Source organism: Capricornis sumatraensis, chromosome 7, assembly GCF_032405125.1.
Source record: "Capricornis sumatraensis isolate serow.1 chromosome 7, serow.2, whole genome shotgun sequence".
Lineage (NCBI taxonomy): Eukaryota > Metazoa > Chordata > Mammalia > Artiodactyla > Bovidae > Capricornis > Capricornis sumatraensis.
Window position 1 is genome coordinate 88,417,773 of NC_091075.1, and position 21,595 is coordinate 88,439,367.

Genomic DNA, 21,595 nt, shown 5'->3' on the forward strand with positions numbered 1-21,595 from the left:
GAAAACAGTGATCAGCTAAGACCTGTATGTACAAAAAACACTATTCAAGAATAACTAATAAGCAAAGAACCAACCCATCTAAAATGCACCCCAAAATGCCTGTTTAATTAGGTGTTGTCTTACCATACAGTCATCCAAGAGTGGTTTGTTAGGCAAAGAATTGTCCTGACCAAAGGACTTCCTAAAAAAGCTATTCAGTCAGGCACTTGCTCTCCAAAAATTCATATAAAACTCTATAGTCAATCAAACTCTGACCTATCAAAGTATTTTCTAAAATCTGGTATTCATGAAACACTTTAAAACCTTAACCTCACTGAAAACCACCTCAAAACTGATTATACCAAAAAAAAAAAGCTGATCACACCAAATTTTATCCAAGTCCACAAATCAACAAAAGACCTGGACAAACTCAATCTCATCAAAATGAAATATCTCCTCACCTGCTCCTCTACCAAAACCCACATCCAGATCTAACATTTTCATTTTCAAGCTCTCACCCTCAAACACAAACCTGTACTACCCACAGAAAATTAGGATATATGCTCAAATACCTTCTGTAGAGCCACTTTTCTATGGAGTGGTTTGATGAATGAATGCCAGAAGGACAGCCAGTGAATTAAGTGTGTCTAAAATTCTACTTCCCAGGTAGCACTAGTGGTAAAGAACATCTCCTGCCATTGCAGGAGATGCAAGAGAAGTGAGTTTGATCCCTGGGTTGGGAAGATCCCCTGGAGTAAGAAAAGGCAACCCACTCCAGTATTCTTGCCTGGAAAATTCCATGGGCAGAGAAGCCTGGTGGGCTACAATCCATGAGTGAGCGACTAAACACAAAAAATTCTATTAGATAGGGGAAAAAAAAAATATATAGGTTTATTACTAATCTCATGAAGTTTTTTCAGATTGGGTATTGGGAAAATATGTCCAGAATTCTTGGCAGAATGGTTTGGCCATTGGTCACAGGTGATAAAGTTGGCAAGAAAATCTTAACTTCTTTTTGGAAGTAAACTAGTTACCCACTTTGAACAGACATAATCTAAGGCAACTCTTTTTCTCTTAATTTCTGCCCTGTTGTTCTGCCAAAAATAATCGAAATTCTACCACAATAGAGTGGATGCTTCCCAGATGGCTCAGTGGTGAAGACCCACCACCCGCCAACCCTGGTCAATATAGGAGATGCAGGTTTGATTCCTGGATCAGAAAGATCCCCTGGAGAAGGAAATGGCAACCCACTCCAGTTTTCTTGCCTAGGAAATCCCATGGACAGATGGGAGCTGGGTGGGCTTCAGTCCATGGGGTTACAAAGAGCCGGACACAACTGAGCAACTGAACACAACAAAAGGGTGGTTGCGCACAGTGGGGCTCTCAGGAGATCCATGAAACCCCTGAAGTTGGTGGGTACACATTGTGTTCATGGGCATATGTGCATTTTTCCTGAGGAGACAGTGTCCATAAATCAAAGAAACTTAAACTAAAGCCAATAAGAAATACTAAGAAATGTCTAGACCTACAGGGCTAGGTGTTGCCTGTAGTTCACAAAATACTGTAATGAATCCTGATAGCCTAAGTCATTTAAGAAAAATAAATTACCTCTCTGTTTTTGCTGATGTCTCTCGGTTTTCAAAACATTTAGGGATTTTCCCCTTTTATATTACCTATTTCTTGACTCCTACCTCCATAATTATATTATTGCAAGTTATCAGCTTTCTTTTTTTTTTGAAATTTTTAAGATCAATTTATTAAGTTCAATGATGAAAGCCATCAGAAGAATATTCTCCTGAAATTTTTTTTTTCTTAGAAAAAAGAAAGGAAAATCAACACCCTCTCAGCATAGCCACAGATGCTGTGGCAGTCAAGCCCCTCTGCAGATGGGAATAGTCCATCAGTCGGTCAAGTCCCTCTCCCAGTCAGCAGGATTGTAGTCTGGATCATCGTCATTGTCCTCCAGCTCCAAGTCATCCATTTCCTGAAACAAAGACTCATCTACCTCCACGTTGTTTCCAGCATCTTCCAAGAACTGGATATCAGATGTGTCGAGATTACGATCTGTTTCAAATAGTTATCTCCCACTTAATTTACTTTTTCCTGCTTGCTCTTCTTCCTTCATCCATTTCTTTTTAATTTCCAAGAGTTCTGCATCAAACTTGGCCTTCCAATTTAAGAAATTCTCAATTATAACAGGAGTACCATGGAATAATTGCTTTTTGGCTTCTTCTGCGTCTTTTTCTTTTTGTTTCTTTTCTTCTTCTCATCTAGTTTTTATTTGATCTACTATTTCATTTAATTTTTCTTGCACAGCTGTCACTAAGGTGAAGATCATCACCATACCAAGGTTTTCTTCTGCCTGTAATGCTAATAATTTTTAAATGTCTGCTACATTATTATCTTCTAGATTTAACTGGGTGAATATTTCATAAAGGGGAGCTTCATCTGGGTATTTTTCACTGTATGTAAACTTGAGGGTTGTCTGGGCAGTTTCATCATTTTCTCCAGCCTCAGATGTCACAGTAATGGTGAAGTTGGGTGGATTTTCTGATAATAGTGTGAAGGAAAGTTATCAGCTTTCAAAGTTAAAATTCCTTGTCTAAGAAAGTACTTTGCTTTCTTTATTTCCCACGTTTATTTTGGTCAAAACCTATGGACTGCTCGGTTTACCTCTGTTTTTGCTGATGTCTCTCAGTTTTCAAAAGATTAGTAATTTTCGCCTTTTATATTACATATTTCTTGACTCCCACCTCCATAATTACATTATTGCAAGTTATCAGCTTTCAAAGTTAAAATTCCTTGTCTAAGAAAGTACTCCACTTTCTTTATTTCCCACATTTATTTTGGCCAAAACCTATGTACTGCTCAGTTTCCGAGCTAGGGCATGTCCCATTATAGCTTGGGGTTGGAGACGTCCACATCAGGCATTTGATGCACTGTCAGTTCCCTGAATCACCTGATGTCCAGACAGTCACACAGTGATTCAACTGAATCAGCTAACCACTGGCACCAAACTCTAGGCTGGCAACAGAACCCAAGTCTCCTCACCTAATCCCAGGAACAACAGTGGCATAAAATTCAACTCTACTTCTTCCAAAAAGAAAAAAAAATTAAGGAAGCCCCTCCCCCTACACATTCATTGAAAATAATGCTCAGGAAAGAGTGGATTCCACAGTGTCACAGCCTCCCTCCCACTCATTGAGGCTCAAATATTTAATGTCCCCCCACCTAGAAAATCCCATGGACGGAAGAGCCTGGTAGGCTGCAGTCCATGGGGTCGCTGAGGGTTGGACACAACTGAGCGACTTCACTTTCACTTTCACTTTCATGCATTGGAGAAGGAAATGGCAACCCAATCCAGTGTTCTTGCCTGGAGAATCCCAGGGACGGGGGAGCCTGGTGGGCTGCCTTCTCTGGCGTCACACAGAGTCGGACACGACTGAAGCGACGCAGCAGCAGCAGCAGCAACAAAAGGTAAGCTCCTTAAGGCAGGGATTTTTACCACTGTTTTATTCCCAGAAACGGAAACAATTTGAGCAGAACATAGAGTGAATACATGCTAGCTGGCGAGTTAGAAGAACAAACTGACAGAATAAAAGAATGAATGAATGTGCCTATGAAAGCCTGTGAGAACACACAGTTGCTTCCCTTGTACATCCTTCAGCCCTTATGTGTCATTGCCCCTCTTAAGATCACCCCATTGACCATGCTCTTCACTGTCCCATCAATCATATCTATCCTTCAAATCCACTTAAAGCCCCATCTCTTCTCTGAACTCCACCTCCCTCCAGCGCCCTGCAGTATATACCTCTGCAATTTATCTGTCAACATGCAGTGACCCATACGGTGCTCTGCAAAGACATTAACATAGAAGACACTGAAGAATCACAAGACATGGCTCAGGAACTTTCCATCTAGCTCAAGAGAAACATACGATCAGGAGATAATGAAGGAGCTCTGTCTGATTGAGATGAAGAAGACAGTGTCAATGGAGAGCCAAAAGAAGTAATATTAAGAGAAACAGACAAACAAAAATACTACAGGTGATTAAAATTAGGTATCTCGCCAACCCTGTCTCTCACCGCTGCCCTCACCTCATTTTGTTCCTGTGATAAGGAGCAATAACATCTCACCTCCATCTATAAAAACCTGTTCTGCCTGGATGCTCTCCTTGCATTCATAATGAATGAATCCTTTTTATTCTTCAAAACCAGCTCAGAGTTCACCTCCTCTAATAAGCCCTCTCTGCCCTCCTGGCCCCAACAAAATTAACCAAGCTCCCCTCCATACCTGTGAATACTCCTAGGATTACACTTACTGCTTCTCAGGTGGTGCAGAGGTAAAGAATCCATCTGCCAATGCCCAGAGACCCAAGAAATGCAAGTTTGATCCCTTGGTTGGGAAGATCCCTTGGAGTAAGAAATGACAACCCATTCTAGTATTCATATTTGAAAAATTCCATGGACAGAGAAACCTGGTGGGCTACAGTCCATGGGGTCACAAAGAGTCTCAGACACAAGTGAGCACACACACATACATTATTACACTTACCAAGGGTATACTGGTTAACCTTTGTGTGTCCCCTATTCTTACCTGACTGTAATGAAAGTTGACTGTGCAATGGATAGTTATAGAAAAGCTTTGGGGAACAACTCATTGTCTCAGACATTCTATAGTTTGTGAGCATGTGTGCTAAGTCGCTTCAGTCACATCCAACTCTGCGACCCGATGGTCTGAGGCCTGTCAGGCTCCTCTATCCATGGGATTCTGCAGGCAAGAATATTGGAATCGGTCGCATACCCTCCTCCAAGGGATCTTCCCAACCCAGGGATCGAACCCACATCTCTTATGTCTCCTGCATTGGCAAGCACTTTACCAATGTGCTTTACCACTTTACCACTAGTGCCACCTGGGAAGCCCATACTATACCCTAAAACTAGCCAACTCTAAGATGGCCTTCCAAGTGAAATCCTAGCATGACACAGATTTACCTTTGATTTGGACTGAGAATTTGCATACCTCCCTCCTTATACATAAGGCTAAAGAAAACTCCCAGTAAAGCCCAGAGCCCTGAAAGCCTATGGTGAGCACTTCATTGTTCTGTTTGTGAAAGAAACCTCAGTGGACCCCTGCATTTGCTTAGATTACTGCAGTTTTCCCCCATTTAAAATAAAGTGCACCATTCAACACTTCTGGAGGCAATCTGGCCATTTCCCCCATTATTGAAATTTTAAACATACATATCCTTTAGTACAGTACTTTTAAGAAAAATATTTACAAAAGTACTCCCACTTGTGTGAAAAAAATGTATAAGGATGTTCACTGTGCCACTTTTATAATTACAAACTAAAATGAAAATGGATTAACTAACTGTCCACCAAAAGGAAATGAAATATAATGCAGCCGTTAAATAAATGAAATAAATTATACCTACTGACAAATAGGTTGCTGATTATTTATAAAGCAAAACAAAGTAAATTGCAGAGAAATATATATAATAGTTCTCATTTTTTAACATAGGCAGCTATATTTTGATGTTTGATTTATGTGCCCATGTACGCATGATAAAACAGGTACTCTGGGAAGTTATTTGGGAAGGAGATGGAGGTGAAGAAAGATTGTAACTTTTTATTGTCTGCACTTTTAATTATACAAGACATGTCTTCCTGAAATACCCTCTATTCAAATGGTAGACATTGGGTAATATGATGTCTGCAGCTAATAACGCAGCTAATGAAGTGTTGGGAAATGAAAGAAACCAAATGACTTCACAGACAGCTAAGTCCTGATTGGCCCCTCAGTTGCCAGCCTCCTGGAGTCAAATTTAAATTCCTTCTACCCACTCATAGCTCACCTAAGGGTAAAAATTTTCAGCATACAGACTAGAGAAATCACCTCACCTGTACATTTTGCCTAGTGAAGAGAAAGGTAACAGAACTGATCCCGTTTCCAAGAGACCACTCATTTTTTTCACGTACCACTTTGTCTCAAAAAACAGAGTGAAAGAATAACATTGCTTTGTTGTTCCAGGTAGCAATTTGAACATGAAGGCTGCGATTCTACTGTTTTGTCTTCTAGGATCAACTCTGTCATTACCGGTAAGTACAGCATGTTTATTTTATGTAACCCAGCCTTAACTGCATCTCTAACGGTAGACCTCTCTCTCCCTCTCTGCCAAATCTTCTGTTTGTGACCCATTCCCTTAGTTTCCTGTTTTTATTGCCCAAGCTGAAAGATGATAAGTTAATGAAGTATTAGTGTATATTCCAACGTACTTACATTGTATCCACTTTATCATGGTAGAATTTTGATTATTTTTGACAGAGCAATAGGGTAGAAATTAAGAGAAAAAGGATGCTGTGGATTATGTCTGCTTAAAGTGGATAATTATTTTACTTCCAAAAAAAAGTTAAGATTTTCTTGCCAACTAATTATTTTTTCATTATTAAAGATGTAAACTACATTTTCTGAGTTTTCTAATTGGAAACACAAAACATATAAGTTATAAAAACTCTAAAAAGTCTACCAAATTGTGCAATAACAAGAGGATATTAGAAGCAAATAATATTTTTTACTTAGAATATTTCATCACAAAATAAGTTCACATATAACAGGTTTAACAAAAAAAGAACCTAGTATTCAAACATGTATTCCAACTATCCTCCAATATTTTATAGACATGAGTGGTTTGTATCTCTAAGTAAATTTCCCTTTGTTTGAGATGCTTCAGTGAGGACATTGAGAAAAAAAATAAAGATATTTACTATGAATTAGCAGAACAAAAATAACATTCTCAATTAGGCTTTAAGCTCACTTAACACTTGCTTATTCATCCATACAATCAACAAATATTTATTGAAAACTCTCTATATACCAAATAATATGCTAGTTGTTAAAGATAGAATGGTGAGAGAAAAAAAAGACATAATCCTTCATGGTGTTTATGAGGACTATTTTTAATGATAATTATAAATTGTAACCATGATTAGTTCTATGAAGGAGATGAACAGGGTGATGTTCGTGGAGGGGATGAAACAAACATGAAAAACCAACCTCCTTCTTATTTCATTCCAAACACACATTTGTCATTCTTTAAAGAAGTCTCCTGTAAAAATTTAATCTTTAAACAAGGTAAATTACGAAGTTAATTTTTTAATGTGGATTTTTGCACTTCACTGAATAAATTTGCCAAAAGGTTGTTCTAAGTTGGGTATCTCTTGTGAATTTAAATTACCATATAGTTTGTGAAAACTCAAGACAAAACTTTCTAGAAGCATAGCTATTATTCAAGGTGGACCAAGGAGTAGTGTACAGATTCATGCAGACTGGGAGAGCAGCAAGAATCAGTGGTGTAGGAAGTGTGAGAAGTAACATTAAAATGTCTATTAGGTATCAGAGTAGGATTTATCAAATAAAAACTCAGGACACATGGGCAAGGTTTTCTTTAATTACTTGTAAATGAATTTGTTGAATTATCATAAAGGTATATGAAATGAATAGATTTGCAAATGTGAACACTTAAAATAGCCTAGCAATTGTTTCAGTAGATCAAAAGTTTGGGAATATGGGTATACATTGGAGCTGGGACACTTGGATGTTTGGGAGAGTGGTCAAGGTAAGCCTCAAAAAGAAGGTGAACTCAAGCAGGTGAGGAAGTGAGCCAACGTCTGGGAAAAGAGCATTCCCTCTGCAGGTGGCAGTGAGGTTCTGAGGTAAGAATGGGCCTTGGGTGTCCCAGAGACAGCAAGGAACCTAAATAGCAGTAATGGAGTGAATGAGAGGAAATGAGGTAGAGTGGGAGTTCGGAGAGGTGCTGAGGGGCCAGGGTTTGAGGACCTTTTGGGCCATTGTAGTGTCCCTAACTTTTACTCTGAATGAAAACAGAGGTTAAGGCTCGGGTTGAACAAAGACATGAACAGACCAGACTGCAGTTTTCAAAGGATCCCTCTGATTACCATACTGACAATGAATCACAGGAGATGAAAACACCTTTGCAGGATTTGTACTTACATAATCTTAAGGCTTAAAGGGACCCCTAAGGGCAGATAGTGCCAATTTTCTCTCTTATGACTGAGAGAAAAGACCAAAGTGAAGTCAAGAGGCATTGTCAGCTCCAGGATATATCCAAGTGACCCAAGAGTCAGTGCAGTGCTGGGGGAGCCACAGGACACTATCCTTGGGGACACAGCCAGGAGCAAAGGCCAACTAGAGTCAGCCTGGACAGGAAGCTTCCACCTCAATGCAGCTGGAAGGCTAAGAGAAACAAATAGAAGGACTCATTTCTTCAAGGACTAAAAGTCCTTGCAGGAATTCCTAGTACAGGCTCTACAACTCATAAAATCACTGTGGGCAGGTCACAGTGCTTCTCAGTTTCGCTGATAAACTAGAATAATACAACTAGGTCATATGGACTCAAAAAGACTTTTACCCCTAAAATTCAGTTATTCCTAATACACTAAGAAAATACTCTGACCAAGCAGGGGACTGAATTTCTATTACAGGAGTGACTTGTCAGACTCAAGGCTGACAGCTTCATGAAAATGCAGTAGAAATCATGGCAATTTATCTTCAAGCATTAGGAAAAAGCAAATGTGTACAGAGCTGAGGTGTGGACTATATATTTTATATCCAGAGGAGGAAAAGAAATGACTACCACCAGAAAACCACGTGCCCTACTCACCCTCTGTCCCTCCCCATAGCTGGCACTTTCCCTTTCGACAGTTGCATCTCCTGTCATGCACAAAATATTCCAGGGAGTTAAAACCTCCAAAACACACAGGGGCTAAAGGCAGACATTTTTGCATTTTGGCTAAACTTATTACCTCCTGGAAATAAATGGATACAAGACCTCAAACCATTTTTAAGTTTGAAATTATACCTCTACAATATTCATTAAATTTGCTTTTTCCTTGCTCCTACCCCTAGGTGGGGGTGAAATATTCTATAAGAGGTTTAAATTTAGTTTTTCTTTTAAGATTCAACATTGGCATGACTTTCCGTCAGGAATGGGTAAAGCTGGAAGTTATATTGTTTCTGTCTTAAAACAGGTCATCCAGGAGAAGAGAATTTTAAAAGTCTCCTTGTTCCTTCTCTTTCTAAACCTTAGTCTTCTTTCCGTTTTTACAGATCACCTGACATAAGTTAGGGGGCTTCCCTGGTGGCTCACAGGTTAAAGCGTCTGCCTGCAATGCAGGAGACCTGGGTTTGATCCCTGGGTTGGGAAGATCCCCTGGAGAAGGAAATGGCAACCCACTCCAGTATTCTTGCCTGGAGAATCCCATGGACAGAGGAGTCTGGCGGGCTACAGTCCACAGGGTCGCAGAGTTGGACAGGACTGAGCAACTTCACTTTCCTTTCACTTTGACATAAGTTTCTTTACTCTGAGGTCTGGTGTCTCAAGCCTGAGCTGGAGGAATGCTCCCTACTGGATAACTTCATCCTGCCAAATAGCTTAATAATTCTTTGTCTTGTTCCCAGTCAATGTGGGGGAGGGAGAGCTGGTCATGACAGCTCCAGTGTGTTTATATAAGGTCCCTTCACTTGGTATTCTGCTAGCTTTCTTTAAGTTCAGGCTCAAGGCCAACTCAAACAGGCTTGCGAACACACATGAGAAATGGTAGATGCTGCTTCTTCAAATATTTGTTATCACAGATGCAGCTCAACCCTGCCCTGGTGCTTCCTCCTACTAAGCTTGTTCCAGATCAGGCAACACTGCTAAATCCACAGCAGCCAAGTCAGGTAAGAGTCCTACAATGCTGAAAATCTGGAGACCATCAAAGCGAACATGCTAAAGCTGGTGGATTTAAAGTCAAGATTCACCCAAAGTTTCCTGACTGAGCAAGAGACAGAAAAGCCTTATTTGGGGGGGAAATAAAAACAAGAAACATAGTTTTTTAAATTCATATTTCTTATTTCATTCTTATTATTTCAACACATATTCATTCCTATTCCTTTTGTCTGAGTAATAATTTGGTTCAGCAACCAAATCTAGTCAACTCTGAAAAGCAATAGTTACACCTATTGAAAAAGCTTGATCATCTATGCTTTTGAAAAACTGCGACTTAAGCAAATACAGTAATTGCCAGAACCTACAGGGATTAAGAGGTAATCCATAAAAATAGTTGCAGATTTCCTAGTGATTTTAACTTTTATTGTTGATGAACTGTTGTGTTACTGCAAAATCTGTCATTGAAGCATATTTAAATACTTTTGAAAACTGAATGGTCTCCTAGCTACTCTCCCCCTTCTTCCCATCCTCCCTCTGTTCAAAAAGACCTCTCCTTACCTACATCTAGACTTTGTGAAAATGGTACAGTAACACCAGAATAAAGTTTTCATTTTGATCTATGGACATTACACAATACTCAAGACACTAGCCAACCTTCTGCCTTAAGGAACTTGAAGCTTAGAGGACTTTCCTTAAAAAATAATACAAAATTAGATATGCAAAATTAGATATGCAAAATTTTACTAAAGTGAAAAATTCATGGTGAGATAAGAAATGAGTAAATTACACACTTTTAAGCTGATAAATACCTTAAAGTTGACACATTGCTTGGGTACCTCCAAGGGCCATGGAAGGGGCAATGCTAGTGAGAGGCCCTGAAGCTTTAGCTTCATGGTAAATCCACCTGTGATAGAAGTATATGTTACTTGAGGATATAAACCACTGAACTGTAAAACCAGACAACTTTTTGTCTCACATATTAATTTCAATGCCCTGCAGGTCTTCTCTTCTTTAAGTCTAATTCCTTTGACACATATGCTCACACTGGGGTCAGACTTGCAACTGGTAAGTACCTTTTATATCATTTTAATGTTCATTGTTAAATAAAAATAACACCTCATGTTGAGTGTATATATGGGGTGGGTATCCACAGATGTACACATACACACATTTCACTAGAGATAAACAGAAAGAGAGATGACACAGAAAAGTCAAAGACAGCCGAATACTATTCAATACATAAAAATTTTTCTTATCTTTAAGATTATCTCTAAAGGAATTAATCTAATTCTCAAGTCTTTACTTCTTTAGTTCTTACCTCCTCTCTGAGCTCCCCTTCTCATTCCTCCAACATATCTTCCTCACAGGGCTTTCCTGGTGGCTCAGACAGAATCTGCCTGCAATGCAGGAGACTTCGGTTTGATTCCTGAGGAAGATCCTCTGGAGAAGGGAATGGCTAACCACTGCAGTATTCTTGTCTGGAGAATCCCATGGACAGAGGTGCCTGGCAGGCCACAGTCCATGGGATCTCAAACAGTCAGACACAACTGAGCGACTCACACTTTCACTTTTTCACATCTTCCTCACAGCCTATACAATATACAAACACTATGACTGCTATTATCACCCCAACAATAAGAGCAAATGAGAACGGATAGGAAAATCGACATTCTTCTCATAGAATGTCTGCATAGTTTAATCTGTCTGGGGGATAAAATAATTAATAAATTTCTTCCCTGCTTAAAGTGGGTTTTTTCCCCAGTGGTCAGATTTAAATGTAGTACTAGATCATACTCAAGCTACTTTATCTGGACCCTCACAATTTTCATGGGGATACCTATGAAGGAACTCATTTTCTTCATAAGAAAGTATCAGGAAAATTCCTGGAACCATTGCTGTCATAGCCAAAAGGGGAAGGCAAGTATGAGATCACCTAAGTAATCCTCAGGAGAATGGGTTAAATGCCAAAGGAAAATTGAGTGTGAAAGTTAGTCCTGGACTTCATGGTTGTACCAGCAGACTAAACAGGTCTCTAAGCTTCATTTGTATACCTAATTCCAAATGCAATGTCATCTACTATAGATTTGCAAACCAAATGCTCCCTTTTACATCTAATAAATACAGTTTCATATCCCGAATGTTCAAACTGAAACAACACAATCTTCCTCATTGCCCTACAGCTAAATCCTGCTGCAGGGATGCCGTCTGGTACACAGACCCTCCCACTGGCCTTGGGGGGACTGAAGGTACAGCAGCAGCTGCAACCACAAGTAAGTTCAAAGCCCTACTCAGTTTAACACTGGCGTTTTCCCTCAGGTGAAAGCCTAAGGAGAGGAAAAAATATTTTCAAGGTTCTTGAAAGTTTTACCCAGACACTTTGCAGAGGGATGTCTTATTAAACTCATGACCATCTTTGGCAATTTGGTTCTTGCTGAAACTCCTTGAAAACACACCCAGAAAACTAAGCATGCTGCCCCATGCCTCTCAAGCGTACACTTGTAACAGGTAACAGGAAACATGAAGAGCTAGAGAAGATTGAGAAGTAAAGAATAAAGCTGGAAATTGAGAGGCATCAGGATTCTTCTCCAGCTTGCTCTGTTTCTATGAAAGACTTCTGAGTGACCAGAATCATTCCAAAGAAAAGATAAGGGATGGACAAACTTATTTCCAGCAAATCTAATCTCCTTTTTGTGCCCCTTTTCCATGCCTCCTTTCAAGTTCCTGAGAATCCTCTAGTTCTTTGTTCTTTTTCTCCTCCCATAATTATTTGCTTTTAGGAAAAAAAAAAACCCAAAACTTTCTCACACAAAGATATAATGACATACTTAGGACACCACCTCTTTTTAGAAATGCTTGCATTTTAACTGCAGAGCCCAAACTTTTCTTCTTGGAATTTCTCTAAATTGTTCAATGACTCTGGAGAAAAATAGAGGGATCCTTTATGACTAATTGGTTATCGTTAACTTATTCTCCCTAACACATAAGCTCAGTCCCTATCATTCCCACATAATCTGATTTTTGTAGAAACTTTCTTATTACATATATGCTATATGTTAATTATAGAGAATTTAGAAAAAAGATAGTTCAGTTCAGTTCAGTCGCTCAGTCGTGTCTGACCCTTTGCGACCCCATGAATTGCAGCACCCCAGGCCTCCCTCTCCATCACCACCTCCCGGAGTTCACCCAAATTCATGTCCATCGAGTCGGTGATGCCATCCAGCCATCTCATCCTCTATCGTTCCCTTCTCCTCCTGCCCCCAATCCCTCCCAGCATCAGGGTCTTTTCCAATGAGTCAACTCTTTGCATGAGGTGGCCAAAGTACTGGAGTTTCAGCTTTAGCATCAGTCCTTCCAAAGAACACCCAGGGCTGATCTCCTTTAGAATGGACTGGTTGGATCTCCTTGCAGTCCAAGGGACTCTCAAGAGCAAAGGAAAAACTAAAATTCACTCATAAGCCTATCAGTCAGAATTAAACACTGTCAGCATTCTAAAGTATGACCTTTCAGTCTTTTTTCTATGCATATAAGTATGGTTTTTAAAGAAAATATGTTCTTACTATATCTAATGTTCTATAACTTTTTCACATAATACATTTTGAAAATACTTTCCTATATTTTGAATATTCACTTATAATATTGTGAATAGCATAATATTGTTTTCAATGATTGCTTAGTATTCCACCATACTGGAAAAGTTTGTGTTTTTTCCAAAATTTTTACTTCCGTAAATAATACCACAGTGAACGACTGAAGTGACTTGGCAGTAATAGCAGCAGCAGCAGAACATCCTTTAACTAAGACTTTGACCATATTGGTGATTATTTCCTTAAGACCCGGAATAGAATTTGCGAGTCCAAAGACATTAAAAAATATAAGACTTTTAATACACATTCCCAAAAAATGAAGCATAACTATATCCTATATCCTACCACTATGGACACCCAACTTATAGTAGCAAGCTTGCATTAATTAGTAATTACAATCAAAGCTGAGTCTAATTGACAAAATTATTTTAAGCTGCTCAATTTAAATTCTACATCGTATTCAACCAATACTTTTCCCTGTACCTTCTTTTGTCCAAGATAACAACACAAAAGACTATGTAACTAACTTTTACATTTCTTTTTTAATACTGATGTATATTATTTCTTACAGATATATTAGAGCCTTCACTCCAAGTGTTTTCTGTTATTTATATCTTAATAATAAGGGTGACCCTCTGAAAAAGACTAGAGAGAGTTGTTTATTGCATGACCTTGGTAGAGTCCACCTGCCAACTGCCCCCAGGTTCAGTTTCAATTGCTGCCCTGTTCTAACCTCAAAGTCAGACTTAGTACATCTTCATATTCCCCAAAGAGTAGATCCACTGGAGTCCAAGGCAGTAGTGGGCACTGTAGATGGTATTAAAGATTCGGTAGAGACGTTTGACACGCGTGGCCCCATCAACCAATAATATAAATCAATCCTCATTCTCTGGGGCTTCTTCAGTGTCTCTAGGCTATACCACCACCAAGGGTCCTCATACATGCCTTCTCCTGTGCAGGCGCAGCTGCTCTGACCTTGTCTCTCCCTACGCAGAGTACCTTATATCCCCTGCCGGAAACCCGGGCACGTGTCCACAGTTCTCATTAGCGAAGCAAGTCCAGTGCGGCTAAGAATGAACTCTAGAGCCACACAACTTCTGGCCAAATCCTGGCTCTCCACTTACTACCTATGTGGTTAAGTTACTTAACCCTCTGTGACTCACTTTCTTCATCATTTAAAATAGGAATTAATTAGAACCTTACCACTAGAGCTGTTAGAAGGATTAAGGGAGTAAATCTACATAAAACACTTAGAACAGTACCTATCACATGGTAATCATTCAATACATTTAGCTATTATTTCAAACAAATTCTCTATGAAAAACTAACAACTTCTCTCCTTACTGTTACATCTTTATTACATTAGTTAAGTATCTTTCATTTTAGTTTTTACTTAGACATCTGTGGTTTCCTCTTTGTATCTTTTTGTTCTTTCTAATTTGCCTTTAAAGAAGAACTTTCCATTTTGTTTTCTCAAAAATCCTTTGTTCCTTTCCTTTGATCCATTTCTTCATTGCCACCCTGAAGACTATTTGTTTTATGGTCAGTAGCCAAGGATCTAACTGAGAGTAAGGCTTTTTCCTAAATGTGTGTATTTTTAATCTTTGAGCATTATGGGTATTACTGTACAAACTTCTTGAGAAATAATAAAGGTCTTTTTATAAGACTTTCAAATCTTTTAGGTTGGGTTGCATTAAAAGTCCCATTTTGATAACTTTTATGACACTGGATTTCTATAGAAATAAAAATAAACCTTAAAACCCTAATTCTTTCTAACAAATCCTAAAGTTAGTTCTTAGAGTGGTAGAGCACACCAACACCTCACCCAGATCTTTCCATCTACAAATTCATTCCATTCACATAGTCATCAGTGACCAGTAGAGTGATTCTCACTTAGTGCTAAGAACTCTGTTAGGACCAGGGATGTTGAACAATATCATCCATAATTTCCTACTTGTGCCTCTTTTAATAGCAAAATATCCAGGCAACCATTGTAAGACTAACTATATATGCTTCAAGAAATCTTGATTATTTTAAAATATCCACTACATGGTTTCATGTATCTTCTGAGATGCCATGGAAAAGAAACATGCATTTTATCATCATGATTACTTGGAATAATTTTAAGTTTGCAGATACCGTCCATTCTAAAGGAGTTCAGTCCTGGGTGTTCTTTGGAAAGAATGATGCTAAAGCTGAAACTACAATACTTTGGCCACCTCATGCGAAGAGTTGACTCATTGGAAAAGACTCTGATGCTGGGAGGCATTGGGGGCAGGAGGAGAAGGGGATGACAGAGGATGAGATGGCTGGATGGCATCACCGACTCGATGGACATGAATTTGGGTGAACTCCAGGAGATGGTGATGACAGGGAGGCCGGGCGTGCTGCAGTTCATGGGGTCGCAAAGAGTCGGACACGACTGAGCAACTGAACTGAACTGAACTGAACTGAGAACAAAATTATTTTCATCCAATTTACTAACTTCTGCCTTTTAAATGTACTGCCTTAAGCTGGTTTCTAAATCTCTCTGGGCCTAATCTTCTTTTCACAAACTGAATCAGTTCCAGTTGCCATCATTCTCATGAGTCAATATCTATGATTTTAGATGATACATTAAACGGAATATCTATTTAATAAATATTGTGTACTTATGTTGAAAGTCTCAATATTTACATCATTTGCCAGAATTTAACTTTTAGTATATTTTTACTAAATTTTTCACTCTTTTTTCAGATGTTACCAGTTATTGTAGCACACTTTGGAGCCCAGGTAAGATTATTTCACAATATGATTTTATTTTAGATCACCATTGAATTCTGTATCAATTCACCAGATAGTTGCCAAGCTTCCTGTTTACTTTGCACTGTATGAACATTACAAATAGGATAATAACAAGAACATTTACTGGGCACTCACTATGTGCCAGGCACTGTCCTAAATACTTTTTGTTTATTATGTACTATTTCATCTAAGCTTCAAATAATCTTCTGTAGTCAATGTTTTTATTTCCAATTTGAAGACGAGTAACTAGCGACACTTACAGTTAGTTGTTCAGTTATATCACACAGTAAACATCACAGATGAAGCAACCAGTCAATCCTTTATACTACACTGTCAAGCAAAAAAAGAATTAATTAATTAATTAGCTGATCTAAAAATTGATGATGTGGGGGATTTTTTTAATCTCATGTATTTATTAACTATATGTCTTTTCCCTAAAAATAATAAACTTTCCTCTCTATTTTTCCTTTATGAAAGGTAATTCTTGAGATCACTCATACAATTACCAAAACCCAAGATCAAATATGAGCATCAGATGGCAGGTTTTACTTCTTCCTTTTTTTTAACTGGAGGATAATTGCTTTACAATGCTATGTTGGTTTCTGCTGTACAACAGCGTGAATCAGCTATAAGTTTACATACGTCCCCTCCCTCTTGAGTTTTTACTTCTAAAAGCAGAATCAAATATAAAATTCACACTAACTCTTAATTCCACATTAAGGAACACATTCCAATGAACAGCAAAGGTTTACTTACAAATATATTCATCAAAATATTTTTATAGTAAAGACAAATATTGTGTGTGCAGTCCGTCACTCAGTTGCTTCCAACTCTTCGCAACCCCATGGATTGTAGCCCGCCAGGCTTCTCTATCCATGGAATTTTCCAGGCAAGAATACTGTAGTGGGTTGCTGTTTCTTACTCCAGGTGGTCTTTCTGACCCAGGGAAAGAACCCGCGTCTCTAGGGTCTCCTGCTTTGGCAGGCAGACTTTTTACCATTGCACATTTGGGAAGCCCCCAGAGAAGTATATTAGGTGCAACTTAAATTTAAACAGAAGGAAAATTATTATGTAAACTGTACAGCATAAAAGCAAATACTTGTGACCATTCAAAAGTACATTTATTAAAATTTTTTGGCAACATGGTTAAAGAATTGCTGTGTAGTATTAAAAGGTAAGACACAAATTGTGTAAATGATGTGACTTCTAGTATGTAAAAAAGAAATGTTTGAAAAACATCTGGAAGAAAATACATCAACTCTGCATGATGGGGTTATATTTCTTTTTCTTTATGGCTGTCTGCATTTTCCAAGTTTCCTCTAATGTGTATATATTACCTAATAATAGAAAATAGGTAATTTTTGAAATGCATAAAACCTCCCATCACTCAGATAAAAAATGTTAGCAGACCAATACCATGTGCTGACTTGAGTTTTGTAATAAAAGTCTCAAAGCCAGTTTAAATTATTGCTGAAAATTAAAAAATATATATCTTTTTAAAACCATTTTAAGCTTTTAAATTATGATATATATATATTGCCTCAAATATATTAAAATCTGTCTAATAATATGTGTTATTATTTTCCTTTTAGGGTACTATCCTAAGCTCAGAGGAACTGGTAAACAAAAAAAATTAATTCCTAGTATTTCAAGTTCTTTTCACTGCTCCCACAATGCTGTTTTCTGTCCTCATATAACTTTTGACCTCAGCCCCTAAACCTGGTACATGCTATCATACACTGAACACTTTTGTAGGCCTTCTCATTAGGTTATCTTTTCTCCAGCTAGGGATTCCATCATCCTTCTCCAGCTACTTCTCCACTGATTTGACTTAGCTTTTGTTTTCTACATATTGATCTCAGATTCAGGTCTATCCAGAAAGACATTGCATATTTTTAAATTTTATTTAAAGATGATTAAAATCTAGTGTTATAAGTTATTGAAATACATGTAGATTTAGAATCATATACATATTGATCTCTATCTCAGGAAAGATTCTTTTTTTACTTAAATGTTTAATGCTTGTAGAAAAATATATTTTTATTCTAGCATCTTATGATGATAAATTAAATCTGCTCTAGACATATGAATAACTAAAGGGCTGAACCCCAAAACTCATAGTACTATGCCTAGGCACTTCTACGCATTTCTCCAGAGTCATTTTCAGAGAAAAATAATTTGAATTAACGGTATCTAAACTTGACACTAAAGTGAAGAGTTGAGGAAATATCTGGGAAGATAGTTTTTAAATTTTTATATTATAAGGAAGGTAGAGATTTGCTTAATTTTTCATAAATAAAGTCAAATAATGGGGCTGTTTTGCCAACACTGATACATGAACACCCATTTCTACCAGTTATGGACCTGATCCTATAAAACAAGCACCTCGGTGGATTTTTCTTTTTACATATATTGACTTTAATACTCACCAGATTACAAATTCGAGATTTTTAGCACAATTTAACAGAAAAAGACACAGAGGCTAGAAAAACTTAAGCAACATAGGTGCCAAGGTCAATAAAGCAGTACATCTAGATTAAAAGCCGTTTTTCTATCCACTATTCCAATGGTTTTCAAGTTGTTTTAGTGAATGCACAGTAACAGTTATATTTTTCATGTTGCTAAAATATACACATTTTATGAAACAATATTTACCCTTATTATAGAGAGTACACTGGTAATTTATAGCCTATTGTTTTTGCCTTGTTTTTTAATGATGCACCATCTTCTTCATTTCAAATGCATGGATGTCGCAACCCCCAGTTTGAAAATTTCTGTACGCTACTCCTGTCTCTCATCCAGCATAAGCCTAATTCTGGTTTCAGTACCTCATAAATCTGAGACAGTGTTTTCCAAATGTCAGTCCCGAACCATCAAACCACGACAATTTGGAGTGCTGGTTAAAAATGTATGCTTCTGCCTTCCAGGTGGTATTTATGTATACTAACAATTGAGAACCATGCTCAAAGAAACAGACCTGTATCTTAATTATCAGTTTTCAACCCTTTTTCTTCTATGCAAATGCTATCAGAACTGGGAGGTCCCAGAGAACTGGTTTCTGCCTGAACTCTCTCCAAAACCAGCTGATTTCCAGGCATTTTGTCTTAGGAAGAATTTTTCATGGTAATTTTTTCCCAGCAGAAAAGTCTAGGTACCAACAACATTCAGTACCAGTGTGCAAATCACTGACAGTCCAACTGAAAGGCGATCCATTGAGTAACCTCAAAGAATACACCAGTGGCTGAGTTGCCAAAAGAAATGTTCTTGACTGAATATTCCAATGCCCTTGAAAAATATATATCAAAAGAAAGCATAAAAGTCATGAGATAAGAATTGATTAATCTACTTGACTTCATTTTTCCATTAATTTTTATTCTCTTACTATTTTAAAACTCTGAGCAAAGGAGAGACTGTGGTTTAGGTCAATAACAGAAATCTAGCCTGCTGCAATTGTATGGAGTTTCTGTCTTAGTTCTACTTCCAGATACAACTGATATGAACAAGTGATGCATTGTTCCTTTTCCTGTGACTGACTTGGTTCTTGCTTTCCCTTTCTGAGAAAAATGGAGCACAGCAAGGATCCTTAGTAATGAAACCAGCATCAGGCTTGGCTCAGGCTAGGGGGCCTTTTCTCTGAGGAATGCCCAATCTTTACTGTTTTTGCTGACTCTACCCTCTTCATCTGTGAATCCTACTCAAACTTGCTGCTCTCAAAGAAGGAAAGACTAGTTGACCAGTCTTAAAATGTGTTCTTTTGACTTTTTTTTCTATTTCCTTCTCTCATTCCAGCAAGGGACCTCTCAAATCTTAACAGGTCTTATCTTCCATCCCTTGTTCCCTGGAGCCATCCTGCCCACCAGTCAGGCTAATCCAGATGCCCAGAATGGAATCCTTCCTGCAGGACAAGCAGGAGCAAATCCTGCCACCCAGGGAACCCCAGAGGACCCCTTCTCAACCCCTAGTGGGACAGATGATGACTTTGCAGCAACCACACCTGCTGGCATCCAGAGGGGCAGGCAAACCACGGAGGAAACCCCTACAGGGTCACCCAAAGGTAGGTTCTCCAAGCCAGGAAGACACCCCAGGGCCATGAGAGTCATCTGTGGAGTGAGAGAGAAGGGTTCTTTGTCTTGCCTTGACAAATACAGATCCTAATAATATCAGGGAGCCCCTTTACTCACTTGCATTTGATTCCAGCAATAAGGGATTATTTTTCCAGGGTTACTATCCCTACTGGGGCTTCCCTGATAGCTCAGTTGATAAAGAATCCACCTGCAATGCAGGAGACCCCGGTTCGATTCCTGGGTTGGGAAGATACACTGGAGAAGGGATAGACTACCCACTCCATTATTCTTGGGCTTCCTATTGAATCTACCCCAAAAGAAAACATTTAATTGCTGACATAATATACTTTCCATGTCAGGTCAGGGCTGAAAATATTTGAAACCAGATGGTGCGCTCCCTTTCCCATCCCCCATACACCCCCTCAAACACACACAGGACATAGTTAATCAATCAAGATACTCTTTCCCACACACTCATCACGGATGAGACTCAGGACCTTCCTAACGTAAGGTGGCAAGCTGCTCTTAGCACAATAGATGAATCCCCTCAGATGAAACTTAAGAAATAAGCTCTCCTAGCGTTAACAAACAGATAATCATTTAGTCTGTGAGGATGTCCAGACCCAAATGTTTCAAATATCCAAAGAGAAAAAAAGAATGATTTGTTACTCTCGCTCCAAGAAATTTTCATCTCAAGTAAAAATATTTAAGTGTAAAATGCTTATACCTACATTTAAAAAGAGGTTTTTTTTTCTTCCAGGAATTCAGTAAGCTGTCTCAATTTTTTTTCAACTGAACCACCTCAGATGTGGTGACACATGAGAATCTTTTTCATTGGTCATATTATTGAATAGATTAAGACATACTGGACAGTATCAGAAGAAATTAATTCTTAGCTTATTTAAAATTTTTTCTTGAAATTTCAGAAAATATATACTTCCTGGAGAATACTGACTTCTGAAAAAAAATACTAATGAAATGCATAAATTTGTCTTTCAAATATAATATTATGCCACCTTGGACCCGGAAGATATGTATATTAAAAATATACTTTTAAACTGACTCTTTGTCTTCTTTGTGGGAGTAAAAGAAAGACTATTCAGACTATTTCAGAAACTGCATTACCTCAGGACACTTAGATGATATTCTTGGTATAGACTGTCTTTGGAAGCAGAAAACGCAGCAGTCACGGGAGTGGACACCAAGCCATGTAAGGACAAGTTCTAATCTTCTTAAAATCACCTTATGACCCACTCTTTCCCATAGGAGCCACAGATTTAATTTTCAATAAGCAAATTAATTGCAAAGCAAAGCAAACTACATGTGCCTCTAAAATACGCAGTGGAAGCCAAGAATTATAATTCACATTGTCAGTCCTCAAGTTGCTTAGAATACAGAGCTAGTGATTATGGCATTTAATGTTTAATTTGTTATGTCTGATATTGAGGAATGAC

At 38.2% G+C, this 21,595-nt stretch overlaps 1 protein-coding gene and 1 pseudogene across 1 annotated transcript; one reads left to right on the forward strand and one right to left on the reverse strand.

Annotated features, from left to right (window-relative positions):
* Nucleotides 1-1,879: 1,879 nt before the first annotated feature.
* On the reverse strand, nucleotides 1,880-2,545 carry LOC138081851 (RWD domain-containing protein 1 pseudogene; annotated as a pseudogene).
* A 3,481-nt stretch (nucleotides 2,546-6,026) lies between these two features.
* AMTN (amelotin) lies at nucleotides 6,027-20,912 on the forward strand. Its single transcript, XM_068974965.1, has 8 exons — nucleotides 6,027-6,080; nucleotides 9,634-9,720; nucleotides 10,709-10,774; nucleotides 11,890-11,979; nucleotides 16,030-16,065; nucleotides 17,670-17,696; nucleotides 19,867-20,131; nucleotides 20,902-20,912. Exons 1-8 carry the CDS (start codon nucleotides 6,027-6,029, stop codon nucleotides 20,910-20,912), a joined length of 636 nt encoding a protein of 211 aa, XP_068831066.1.
* Nucleotides 20,913-21,595: the final 683 nt, after the last annotated feature.